General features: G+C 38.7%; 1 protein-coding gene across 1 annotated transcript in view; it reads right to left on the reverse strand.

The window, feature by feature from the left end:
* Positions 1-13,549, reverse strand: part of DHX35 (DEAH-box helicase 35) — a 78,046-nt gene that overhangs the window by 62,526 nt on the left and 1,971 nt on the right. The window contains exons 2-3 of the mRNA XM_017511962.2: positions 12,288-12,421; positions 8,632-8,724 (exon numbers count right to left, since the gene is read on the reverse strand). Coding sequence (XP_017367451.1) covers positions 8,632-8,724; positions 12,288-12,421 — 227 coding nt within the window. The remainder of the gene's footprint in view (positions 1-8,631; positions 8,725-12,287; positions 12,422-13,549) is intronic.

Genomic DNA, 13,549 nt, shown 5'->3' on the forward strand with positions numbered 1-13,549 from the left:
AAAAAAAAAAAAAAAAGATTTTAAAAGTTACTGCATGTATCTGCTCATATGTTCAAAAGAAATAAAGGAAGGACAATATAGATACTAAAAAAAATGGTTGTCTACAGGAAATGGTTGGGAAAGGTATAGAAAGAAAGGAAATGGAGGCACGGTAACAGGGATGAAGAGGGAGTAGCAATGCTCTGAATAGATCTTTTTGTGTAGCTCTGACTCTCAGAACCACAGGCATGTTTCACATACTTTTCAAATACCCGAAAGACAAATAAGACCAACAAGGATGTGGAGGGAAACCTAAAGGAAATACAAGCACTAACAGATGACCCTTTCTATACTACAAGTGAATAACAGAACCACACTGGAGGGGGTGGAAAAGAAAAGAATTAACCTAACTCATGATAGAAAAACATATCTTGGCTTGATGTTATAAGGATAAGACAGAAAGAACTGTAAATAAATGCTGTAATCTAGTTAGTAAACATTAGTAAGTATCCAAACAAGATCATGGGTTAGCAATTCTGAAACTATTTTAATGAATCCATACATAAGCTGCAGAAAAAGAGGACTAAGCTTCTCATTGTTGCAGATAAGTTATAAATAAGGAAAGGCTCAAATAAGCCCTATGGTATTAGACTGGAATCAGAAACATCTTCATAAACTCATGGTGTTTAAGATATAGATGGATAGACAGACACAGACAGCTGGATGCTTTTATAACGTATGGCTCAATATTCATAAATATATTTCCTAAGTCTGCTCACTGAGATTCAGCAATGGCATCTCAGTAGCAATGAGCACTCTAGCACCCAGATCCTGATTGTGATTTCTTTTTTTTTTTTTGAGACAGTCTCACTGTCACCCAGGCTGGAGTACACTGGCGCAGTCTCAGCTCACTGCAACCTCCGTCTTCCAGGTTTAAACAATTCTCCTGCCTCAGCCTCCCTAGTAGCTGGGATTACAGACTCCTGCCACCACACCCAGCTAATTTTTGTATTTGTTTAGTAGAGACGGGATTTTGCCATGTTGGCCAGGTTGGTCTCCAACTCCTGACCTCAGATGATCCACCCGCCTCACCCTCCCAAAGTGCTGGGATTGCAGACATGAGCCACCACGCCCAGCCCCAGATGATGATTTCTAAACACCATTCTCCAATAAAAGGAACCAGGGCTTGTGTAGGGAAAATATACCTCAAGCCTGAAGCATCTTGTGGTACTAGAAAGTAAGGAGGTGGTCAAAAAAAATGAAAGCTTTTAGAAAGAAAACAGGAGCCAAAATGAAGGGGCTCCTAATGTTCAAAGATGAAACAATTTGAGCAACACAATAAATAATGACAGTATGGGGTTTTAATGCATAGAAAAAACAAGTATCTATGAATCTATATTGATAGACACAAATAATCTAACAAATAAATAAATAAGGAACAAAGCACAGGTCCTCCTTACAGAAAATTCCATTTAATAAAGATAGAGGGAAAGAGGAGAAAAATTACCACTGCTGCAGACAGGATCCACTGTGGGGGGTGCTGAGCTTAGTAGGTGAGAGTTTGAAGAAAAGCAGAATATTTGCAGTGTGAAAATATGTCCCCCAAGATACACATCAACTAAAAAGGGGAAGGTAGTAGCTTCATAGGTGAAACCTGGAACCTTAACCGAGTGACCAAGGTTGCTATTACCAGTGACAAGGCCTATCAACATCACAAACCCTTGATAGGATGCACTAAGGATACAATAACATTTCTACAGTATTCTTGCCAAAAATATATAAGCTCCTTTGAGAAAACATGACATAAACCCAAACTGAGGAACATTCCACAAAGTAAATCCCATTATTCTTTTAAAGTGTCAAGTTCATGAAAGATGAAGACATATTGAGGAATTCGCATACCCTGGAGAAGATTAGGGAGAAATAACAGCTAAATGCAATGTAGGGTCCTAGAATTATTTTAAAAAGAACCTTAGTAGGAAAACTGATGAGATTTAAATAAGATCTATAGTCTAGTTACTAATATCGTACCAACATTAATGTCCTGATTTTGATCTCTGTATTAGAAGTAAAATAAAGAGTATAAGGAAATTCTGTATTATTTTTTGTAACTCTTCTATTATTCTACAAGTAGTTAAAAATAAAGTTTAGAAAATGACTAAGAAACAAAATGTTGTAGATAATATAGGGTTTTTGCTATAAAAACTATAAAGTTTCTCTTGTATTAAATACAAACACAAAACACTACCAACCACCACAATCAATGCAAATACAAAAACAGAACTGTAAGAATAATAGCTAAGAGTCAATGAGTACCTTACTAAGTGCCAGGAACTGTGCTGAGTGCCTTATACGCATTACCTCATTTAATCCTCAAAACAAATCCTATAAGGAAGGTAACATCATCATCAACAATACACAGATGAGGAAACAAAGAGGCCACACAATTTGTCCAAGGAAACAAATAAAAATCTGTGTCCTGGACTTCAAGCTCAGCAAACCACAATCATGACACATAAACAGAACACAACATATTATCCAACTTCAAACACACATAGCCAATCTCTTAGCAGTAGTGTTAAGTCAAAGAAAAATAAATTCCATAAAAATAAACCTTTCATAAAGCTAGTCACCTCAATACCTTGTGTGATTCAGACTTCTACAGCATGCTTATGATTGCTGAGAGGTGGAAATTTAAAGATACTGAAAAAGCAGGTGTAGTGCTGATGTCATGGAGGGAGGTCACTAAAACATAGCTGAAGTCCACTTGAGTTCTCCACTCCTTTTTTTTTTCTTTTATTATTATTATTTTTTAGATAGTTTTCCACTCTTTTTAAAAATCACTAAATCTGGGCCTCTAGCTAAAGAACAGAATTAGGAAGAACTCCACCAATAACAGTACTAATAAAAACTGTACTTAAGATGAGCTTATATTCATAGCCCTTTCTTTCTTTTTACAGAACTCTAATAAAATATATATATATATATATATCACCTAGGTTCTACATATAGTTTGTAGAATTTCAAAATTATTAAGTATTTGGTACTTTTGCATGTTGTTTTTTCCCAAGGAAAGGAATTACATAAATCTAGCAAAAGAGAAAAACCTGCTCCATATCCTTGCTGTAATCTTTAGTTCCTCAGCCATCCCAATTTCCCCAGGCCATAACCCAAATTTAGCTTCACAATAAGTTGGAAACAGTGACGGTCTCAGAGACGGGGAACCGAGTGGCTAGGAGAAAAGGGAATGCTCCTCCATAGGAGGGGAAGCAGATATTTGGATCAATAACACAATCTATTACAATGATCTAGTCATTTTCAATAGCAAAGCTTAGGAGATTCACTTTTGACCATTTATTCCCTTGTTCTTCTTGAATTTTGAACCATGTAAATGTATTTCCTGTTTTTAAAAAGTGTTTACAATAAAATACAATTCCTTAAAATAATTCAATTCAAATGTACGTGTTTTGAGCCAGCAACTCCATATTTTGTTTATTCTATAAAGGTATCTATATATGTGCAAAATGACTTACGTGTAAATTGATTCCACTGCAATCATTGTGATAATACAAAACTGTAAACAACCTAAAAGTCTCTCATTTGGGGATTGGAAAATTATGTTCACATATTAGAATCTACAGAACTGAAAAAAAAACAACAATACATTATGTGAAAAAAAAGACAAAGTGTGAAGGCATTATCTGGCTTCAAAACACACTACAAAGCTATACACAAAACAGCATGGTCCTCACATAAAAACAGACACATGGACCAATGGAACAGAACAGAGAACCCGGAAATAAATCCACACATTTAAAGCCAAGTGAGTTTTCAACAAAAGCACCAAGGACACATCTTAGGGAAAGGATAATCTTTTTAATAAATGGTGCTAGGAAAACTGAATAATCATGCAGAAAAATGAAACCAGTTCCATCTCACCACATATAAAAATAAAATTAAAAAGGATAAAAGACTAAAATGAAAGGCCCAAAGTTATGAAACTACCAGAAAAAAACAGAGGGGAAAAACTTATGACACTGGTATGGGCAAGGATTTTTTGGATATGACTTCAAAAGCACAGGCAACAAAAAGCAAAAACAGACAAATGGGATTGCATCAAACTAAAAAGCTTCTGTACAACAAAGATAATGATCAACAGAGTGAAGAGAAAACCTACAGAATGGGAGAAAATAAATGCAAACTATGATCTGATAAAGGGTTAATATCTAGAATACATAAGGAGCTCAAACAATTCAATAGCAAAAAAACAAAACTCCAATTTAAAATGAGTAAAAGGGTGTGATTCCGCCCTGCGCGGCTGTTGTCTGAAGCAGGAGTCGTTTATCTCCGTACACCTTCTCTCCCACCTAAGTACATGCCACCACCCCATGGAAGTTTCAATGCACACAGACATGAGCCCTCTGAGGCCCCAGAACTATCTTTTTGGTTGTGAACTAAAGGCAGGCAAAGATAATCACTTTAAGGTGGACAATAATGAAAATGAGCACCAGTTATCTTTAAGAACGGTCAGTTTAGGGGCTGGTGCAAAGGATGGATTACACATTGTTGAAGCAGAGGCAATGAGTTACGAAGGCAGTCCAATTAAAGTAACACTGGCAACTTTGAAAATGTCTGTACAGCCAATGTTTCCCTTGGGGGCTTTGAAATAACACCACCAGTGCTCTTACAGTTGAAGTGAGGTTCAGGGCCAGCGTATGCTAGTGGACAGCATTTAGTAGCTGTGGAGTAAGAAGAGTCAGCAGAGTCAGAAGATAAAGAGGAGGAAGATGTGAAACTCTTAAATATATCTGGAAGGCGATCTGCCCCTGGAGGTGGTAGCAAGGCTCCACAGAAAAAAGTAAAACTTGCTGAAGACGATGATGATGATGATGATTTTGATGATGAGGAAACTGAAAAAAAAAAGCGCCAGTGAAGAAACCTATACAAGATACTCCAGCCAAAAATGCACAAAAGTCAAGTCAGAATGGAAATGACTCAAAACTATTAACACCTAGATCAAAACATCAAAAGTTCTGTAAAAGACACTAAAGCAAAAATGCAAACAAGTACAGAAAAAGGTGGTTCTCTTCCCGAAGTGGAAGCCAAGTTCATCAATTATGTGAAGAATTGCTTCTGGATGACTGACCAGGAGGCTATTCAAGAACCCTAGCAGTGGACGAAGTCTCTTTAAGAAAACAGTTCAAACAATCTGTTAAAAATTTTCCATCTTATTTCATTCTGCAAGTTGATATCTGGCTGTCCTTTTTATAATACAGAGTGAGAACTTTCCTTACCGTGTTTGGTAAATATTGCCCAGGTTCCATTGCCAAGAATGTGTTGTCCAAAATGCCTGTTTAGTTTTTAAAAAGGAATTCCACCCTTTGTTTGGTTTTAGGTATGTATGGAATGTTATGGACGTAGTAGTAGCGGTGGTCAGACATGGCAATGGTGGGGAGACGAAAAAACACATGGCAATAAAACTCAGTATTTTACTTAAGTAAAAAAAAAAAATGGGCAAAAGATCTGAATAGACATTTCTCAAAAGAAGATGCACAACAGGTTTATTATTTAATATATATATGAAATAATGTTCAACATCACTAATCATCAGGAAAATGCAAAACAAAACCACAATGAGTTACCACCTCATCCCAGTTAGAATGGCTACTATCAAAAAGATGAAAGACAGCAAATGTTGGCAAGAAAGTGGAGAAAAGGGAACCCTTGCACACTGTTGGTGGAAATGTAAACTAGTACGGCCACTATGGACAACAATATGGAGGTTTCCTGAAAAATTAAAAACAGAACTATTATATGATCCAGCAATCCCACTACTGGGTATTTATTCACAGGAAAGGAAACCAGAACATCAAAGAGACATCTGCATTGCCATCACTATTCACAACAGCTAAGATTTGGAATCAGCCTAAGTGTCCATCAACAGATGAATGGATTTTTAAAATCTGATACATACACACATATACACAACAGAATACTACTCTGCCATAAAAAAAGAATGAAATCCTGTCATTTGCGACACATAGATGAACCTAGAGGACATCATATTAAGTGAAATAAGCCAAGCACAGAAGGGCAAATACTGCATGATCTCACTCAGAATCTAAAACAGTTGATCTTACAAAAGTGGAGACTAGAACGGTGAACACTAGGGGCTGCAAAGGAGAGAGGGTAACAGGGAGTGCAGAGAATAAAAGGCTGGTGAACAAGCACAGAGTTACCGTTAGGTGAAACAAGGTCTGGTGTTTTACTGCACAGTAGAGTAGCTATAGTTACAATGTGCTGTAGACTTCAAAATGGCTAAGAGAGGATTCTGAATGTTCTCACCACAAAGTAATGATAAATGTTTGAGGTGAGGGATATGTCAACAACCTTGATTTGATCATTATACAACATATACACATATCAAAACATTACACTGTATCTCATAAATATGCATAATGTGTCAATTCAAAACAACTTTTTAAAACTAAATAAGTAGGGCCGGGTGTGATGGCTCATGCCTGTAATCCTAGCACTTCGGGAGGCAGAGGCGGGCGGATCATGAAGTCAGCAGTTCGAGACTAGCCTGACCAACATGGTGAAACCCCTCTCTACTAAAAATACAAAAATTAGCTGGGTGTGGTGGTGCACACTTGTAATCCCAGCTATTCAGGAGGCTGAGGCAGAATTGCTTGAACCCAGGAGGCAGAGGTTGTTGCTGTAAGCCAAGATTGCGCCACTGCACTCCAGCCTGGGTGACAGAGCAAGACTCTGTCTAAAATAAATAAATAAATAAGTTAAAAAAAAAAAGACAAGGCATACTAAAACATGTATAGATATTTCATGTTTAAAATAGGGCATATATGTGCATACACACGCACACACTCTCTCTCTCTCTCTCTCTGTGTAAATGCATGAAAAAATTTCTACCAAAAAACTGACAATATTGATTATAACTGCACAAAGGAAACAGGTACCAGGAAGACAGGGCAGAAGGAAATCTCTCTTTTTACGTCCCTTTGTGACTTCTGATTTTTTTTTTTTTTTTTTTTTTTTTTTTTTTTTTTTTTTTTTTTTTTTTTTTTTTTTTTTTTTTTTTTTTTTTTTTTGAGACGGAGTCTTGCTCTGTTGCCAGGTGGAGTACAGTGGCACAATCTCGGCTCACTGCAACCTCTGCCTCCCGAGTTCCAGCGATTCTCCTGCCTCAGGCTCTTGAGTAGCTGGGACTACAGGCATGTACCACCAGCCTGGCTAATTTTTGTATTTTTTAGTAGAGATGGGGTTTTACCATATTGGTCAGGCTGATCTCGAACTGCTGACCCTGTGATCCACCTGCAACTAATTCAACAACAGGGAAGACTCAAACACATAATGTTGGACAAAAGAAGGTATGTTACTCCTTTATAAAATTCAAAAATAGGCAAAACGAATTTATAATGTTACTAGCAGAATAAGTTAATTGTATTCATGATTGTAGGGGTGGGCAGAGAGGGCAGTTAGAGACTAGAATGGGACACAGAAGAAGAGTTCTTGGGGTTTTGGTAATGTTCTGTTTCTTGATGTGGGTGTTGGTAACGCAGTTGTATTCCACTTGCGGAAATGGATCATGGTGTACAATTATGATATAGGTACTTTGGTACTTTCCTACACATATTTCATACTTCAAGAAAATTAACATTAAAAAAGGAAAGAAGCACCTGCAAGGTCTCTCAAGCCTGGTCAGTCTTCAGTCTTCAAGTCAAATTTCTTAAGACACACTCTGAACTCACCCTACACTTCTCCACCCCAATACCTCTAACCACAATATTCACTGGCTTGGAATAACTTCTTAGTCAGCTCCCACGGATAATTCAGGTCAATTTCAAATGCCAGTTCCTTTACAAGGCCCTTCTTGATCCTTCTTTCTACTCCTATCCACACCAAATATGATTTTCCCCAGTAAGAAAGAATCATTCCATAGCACTGCATAATTCTATAATAGTAAATTTTTATTTACAATCATAACAATATTCATTTTACCCCACCTCTTCAACTGTAACTATTTAAGGATAAAAACTCTGTATTACACATCTTTGAATGAGTGTCCATTGTAACTTTCAGGGATGGCTACTCCATTACTATTTTGGAATTATAAAAAATCAAAGACAAACTGTTACTTTAGTACTAATCAAAGAAATTATAAGCCCCAAAAGTTCGATAAAAAAATATGTAGTTGAAGTGAATATTTCCTAAGTGGAGACCTTACAAATGTAAATGATAGGCCAGGCGCAGTGGCTCACCCCTGTAATCCCAGCACTTTGGGAGGCCAAGGCAAGCAGATCACCTGAGGTCAGGAGTTCAAGTCCAGCTTGGCCAATATGATAAAACCACATCTCTACTAAAAACACAAAAATTAGCTGGACGTGGTGCCGGATGCCTGTAATCCCAGCTACTCGGGAGGCTGAGGCAGGGAGAGAAACGCTTGAACTGAGCAGGTGAGGTTGCAGTGAGCTGAGATCACGCCACTGCACTCCAGCCTGGGCGACAGAGCAAGACTCTGACTAAAAAAAAAAAAAAAAAAAAAAAAATGTAAATGATAGTAAAGAGTTCTCAAGCTATAAAATCCTTCCAGCTTAACTGAAATGTAAAGATACATATTAAATATGTACTCACCTGAGGAATCTGTGTGCTCTTCCCACATCCCGTTTCACCAACAATCACCACTGTCTGATAATTTTCTATCAAGTATAAAATATGATTCCTAAGCTGAAAAAGAATAACACACATTGTAAATAGCCATACATTGTCTCAGAAGACCTAAACAACAATATTTAAACATTGTGAAATGAGCTGTTTTCAAAGGAAAGTAAATTTTAAAAAGAACTATTGAAATGTATTTCTAACTCTCAGGTACTATTCCTCTCAGTATGAGGTGAAACAACTGCAATTAAGTGTAACACTTATCAAAACACATAATGCATGTGCCCTTTAAGATTTTCACTCAAAAAACAACCAACCAACCAAAAAAGAAAAGACGGGCGCAGTGGCTCATGCCTACAATCCCAACATTTTGGGAGGCTAAGGTGGGTGGATCACTTGAGGTCGCCAGTTCGAGACCAGCCTGACCAACATGGAGAAACCCCATCTCTACTAAAAATACAAAATTCATCGGGCATGATGGCGCATGCCTGTAATCCCAGCTACTCAAGAGGCTAAGCAAGAGAATCACTTCAACCCAGGAGGTGGAGGTTGCAGTGAGCCCAGATCACGCCATTGCACTCCAGCCTGGGCAACAAGAGAGAAACTCCACTTCAAAAATAAAAAAGATTTTCACTCATAAGAAATTATATTATAGACATACTACTACATGTGCACGAAGACATAAATACAAGCATACCCACTACAGAGTTGTTTATAATAGCCAAAAATTCAAACAGCCTAAATGATGATCAACAAAAAGTTTGGTTAAATCAGTTACAAAATACTCCAATAATGGAATAACTTGCAGTTAATAAGAAGAGGAAATATCTATTTGTACTGATATGGAATGATCTACAAGATATGTTAAAAAAAAAAAAAAAGGAGGTAAGATATAGAAGAGTGTGAATAATAAACTAGCAATTGCATTTTTTTAATGGCAAACACGTATCTACTTGTTTATGTGTAGACTCTTTTTGGGAAAAAACAAAACAAAACAAGAAGCCTCTGCCCCCAGAGAGGCTGACATGTTCTTACACTAAGGACAAGACACAAAGCAGAGATCAGGAGGCATTTACAAGACTAGGGCTAATCATAAGTGAACACGGCAGATTTGCATCCAAGATGGAGTCACTTTTGCCTACACAGCAGCCTACAGACAAGGGAACAGGTGCCAGGTAATGGTATTGAGGAAGAGGCAATGATCTTTAAAGATTTGTTGCTGCTTTAGTTCCAACATGTGTTTTGTTTTGTTTTTTGAGATGGAGTCTCGCTCTGTTGCCCAGGCTGGAGTGCAATGGCACGATCTTGGCTCACTGCACCCTCCACCTCCTGGGTTCAAGGATTCTCTTGCCTCAGCCTCCCAAGTAGATGGGATTACAAGCATGTACCACCACGTCTAGCTAATTTTTTGTATTTTTAGTAGAGACGGGGTTTCACCATGTTGGCCAAGCGGGTCTTGAACTCCTTGCCTCAAGTGATCCGCCTACCTCGGCCTCTCAAAGTGCTATAGGATTATAGGCATGAGCCACTGCACCCAGCCTCCAACTTCTGTTTTTAAAGCTACTTTTACTCTTTGTTTGAATGGGAAAAGGGATGGTGTAAAGGTAAGTTTTTTTTCCTTTTTGTCTAGATTTATCTTTAACATCCTATAAGATCTCAACTATACTTAAACTCTGCTTTGCTTTATATCAGTAACTTATACCCTTCTTCTTACCATTTTAATTTCATCAACATTTCTCAACTTCTTGTTGCTTTTTTTCTATTTGTTGTTTCATTTACGTTATCTTATAAGTACAGCTGGGAGACAAAAAATAGTCAAGAAAAGGCCAAAATTTAGATACTTGGGTAAACAATAAGTTCCCTTGTACTTGAGCATTTCCTGCATATCAGGTATCCTGCTAAATGCTCTGCATGAATGATCTAATCCAGTCCTCATAACAGTCCTATGAGGTAGGTGCTACTATTAGTCCCACATCACAGATAAGGAAAAAAAGCTCAGAATGGGGAAATGAGGCCACACAGCACACAAATGGTGGAGCTTGAGTTCAAACCCTGAAGTCTAGCTCCTTCATCACTGCTCAAACTGTGTCCCTCAGTGGTGAGAATGCAAGAGTGAACCTATCATCTCATCTCCTGAGAGTCAAACTTGCTAACATTCACACATAGTGAATGACGTGAGTCACTAGCGGAAGAAACCCGGAGACAGTCAGTTCACATGTGACTAAAATATTGGGAGACACATAAAACTCCAAGTAAGGCAATCTGGCTAAATTAAGAAGGCTGCTGTTTTCTATCTATTTGGAAAAAGAAGATATTAATAGAATAGGAATTATCAGCACAGTCTAGTCAAAAAAAAAAAACTCCCTGAGTGTAAGAACTTGGCACTTTTCAACTGCTCACACCTGTAATCCCAGCACTTTGGGAGGCTGAGGCAGGAGAACTGCTTGATCCCAGGGGTTCATGGCCAGCCTGAGCAACACAGGAAGACACTGTCTCTTAAATAAACTAATAGATAGAACATGGCACCTTTCATCCAGCACCGTCCAAGAGAAAGACAGAGACACAGGTGCTGGTGGCCACACCCACTCGGGTCATTTCAGAGGCATCCTGTGGAGCAGGGAGAATTCACCCCTCATCAGGGATGTATGACATTTCTCTAACTTGCCTTGGCTCTGTACTTCCTGATTACAATTTGGCTTCCCATGTGGACGTGCCAACAGGGAGAAAGCATATACATCAACTGTGTCCTTCTGTCCTGGAGAACTATTGTTAACCATAAATGAACATGTTCTGAATGGATTCTAGTTTGCACTTCGGTCTCTTGCAGCCGAGCACACATCCATTTCATAAGCACTAATAAAATCGAGTGTCTGGAAGTGAACTTGGTTAGTAACCATACCAAGATCCCGTCACTATCTCAGAGGAAGTCAGACCATTAACTGATTTCTTCAGCGGAAACAATCTCATGTTCCCAATTAAACTTGTTTAAAGAAACGTCTTTAAAAATAAAGCAAAAATTGGCCATATGTTGGTAACCTGCTATATAGAAATTAACTGTTATTCTCTCTACTTTTCTGTATGTTTGAAATTGTCCATAATTGAAAGAAATGAAGGGGAAAAAATGTCATTCTAATTCTTCCAGTTTTCCAATATGTACAATGCAACTGAAAAAATCTTAAGGACTTTTGCCGGCACAGTGGCTCACGCCTGTAATCCCAGCACTTTGGCAGGTCGACATGGGAGGATCATCTCAGGTCAGGAGTTCGAGACCAGCCTGACCAACATGGAGAAACCCCGTCTCTACAAAAATAAAAAAATAAAAAAATATATATATACACACACACACATATATATACACACACACACATATACACACAACATATGTATATACACATAACATATGTATATATTATGTGTATATATGTGTATATATATAATCTTAAGGACTTTCAAGATTTATAAGGTTAACTAAAAAATACATAATACGAAAAGTCATCCCTTAGGATAAAGGTTTCTCTGAGCTCACTGTGTTCTAGTAAGAGGAGGGCAACATTCCCTTCAGGGCTGAGCATAAAGCTAAGCAGACACACGATTCAAGCCCACGGGTTGAACATGATTACTTGACGTACCTTGAACACTGGCAGCTTCTGCCTCTGCTGCTCTATGGAAAGGGAAGCGTAAGGGTTGTAAACAACTGTTGTCCCAGAGTTTTCAGCCAGACTTTGCCTCTCTTCAGAAATGCTTACACCTGGCCCCTCTGTACCTGCAGCAGAAATGTTTTTTCAGATTCTCTGATACAACGAACAGAAAAAGGTGTTAAGGTTACAGATCTTCAAAGATGAAGGTATACAACAGAAACAATACTTTTTATCTCAAACTACTCAAAGGTATTCAATTTTAACTTTAGGAAAGCATCCAGAAAAGTGCCTATGAGGAACCAAAAATCTTCCCTAAAGGCTTCACCGCAGTGTCAAAAACAAACGAGATGGCAGTCCCCCGAGTTCCAAATTGCCCACTCAGAGCTGTGTATAACAGTCTACAGTGTCTTCAGTTCTGGCCCCCATGTCCATGTGATTACTGAATTCTTAACAGCAGTGAAAGAAACCCAGTGGGAATTAGCTGTGGTGAAAGGATGAATCCTGTTACTGTAGGATGGCAATAAGGCTCAGAGATGACAGAAACCGGGCATGGCTTTCTCCTTCTCTCATCTTGGCACCTCTTGCAGGTTCCTTCTAGCCCCTTGGGCTGGCTACTCTACAGGAGCTAGAAACAAGGCTGCTGGCAGTGCCAGGGTCCACGCTTACAATCCTCTACCAACCATTCATCACTCACCCAGCAAGGACTAGCAAGGATGGACCAAGGGCCCACTTTGTGCCAGGCATTGCTCTAAGCAATAGAAACACTGCAGCAAACAATACAGATGCCAGCACTACCCTCACAGAGCTCACTTGCTTTTTTAATTCTTCCTCTCAGTGGAAGGTAACTTAGTGCATAAAGTGGTCCTAAGTGCTATGGAGAGAAATAAAGACACTGTAAGGGGGCCGGGAAGTCCCAAGTATGTGTTGTAATGGGGGCCTGGGGGGGGTTCTTTTATACTGGACAGCCAAGGACTGACTTCTCCCAGCTTAGGTCCAATCCCCACCCCAAGACAATCAACCATGGCCAGTGGAATGGGATGCAGTAAATGACAGTCCCCGTTGGAACCATGGAGTCAGAATGGTTAGATGAGAAATGCTACTTCCAGAAACGGCCATGATGGCAGATTAAACAAGAGATCTTCACCCCAGCTTCTTGCTAAGAACAATGGCAAACTGGTGCTCAGGATGATGAAGAATAGGGAAGCCATATCCCATCATGAAAACCTGTTGAAGTTCAATACACTTTTAGCTCA

Source organism: Cebus imitator, unplaced genomic scaffold, assembly GCF_001604975.1.
Source record: "Cebus imitator isolate Cc_AM_T3 unplaced genomic scaffold, Cebus_imitator-1.0 Scaffold18, whole genome shotgun sequence".
NCBI lineage: Eukaryota > Metazoa > Chordata > Mammalia > Primates > Cebidae > Cebus > Cebus imitator.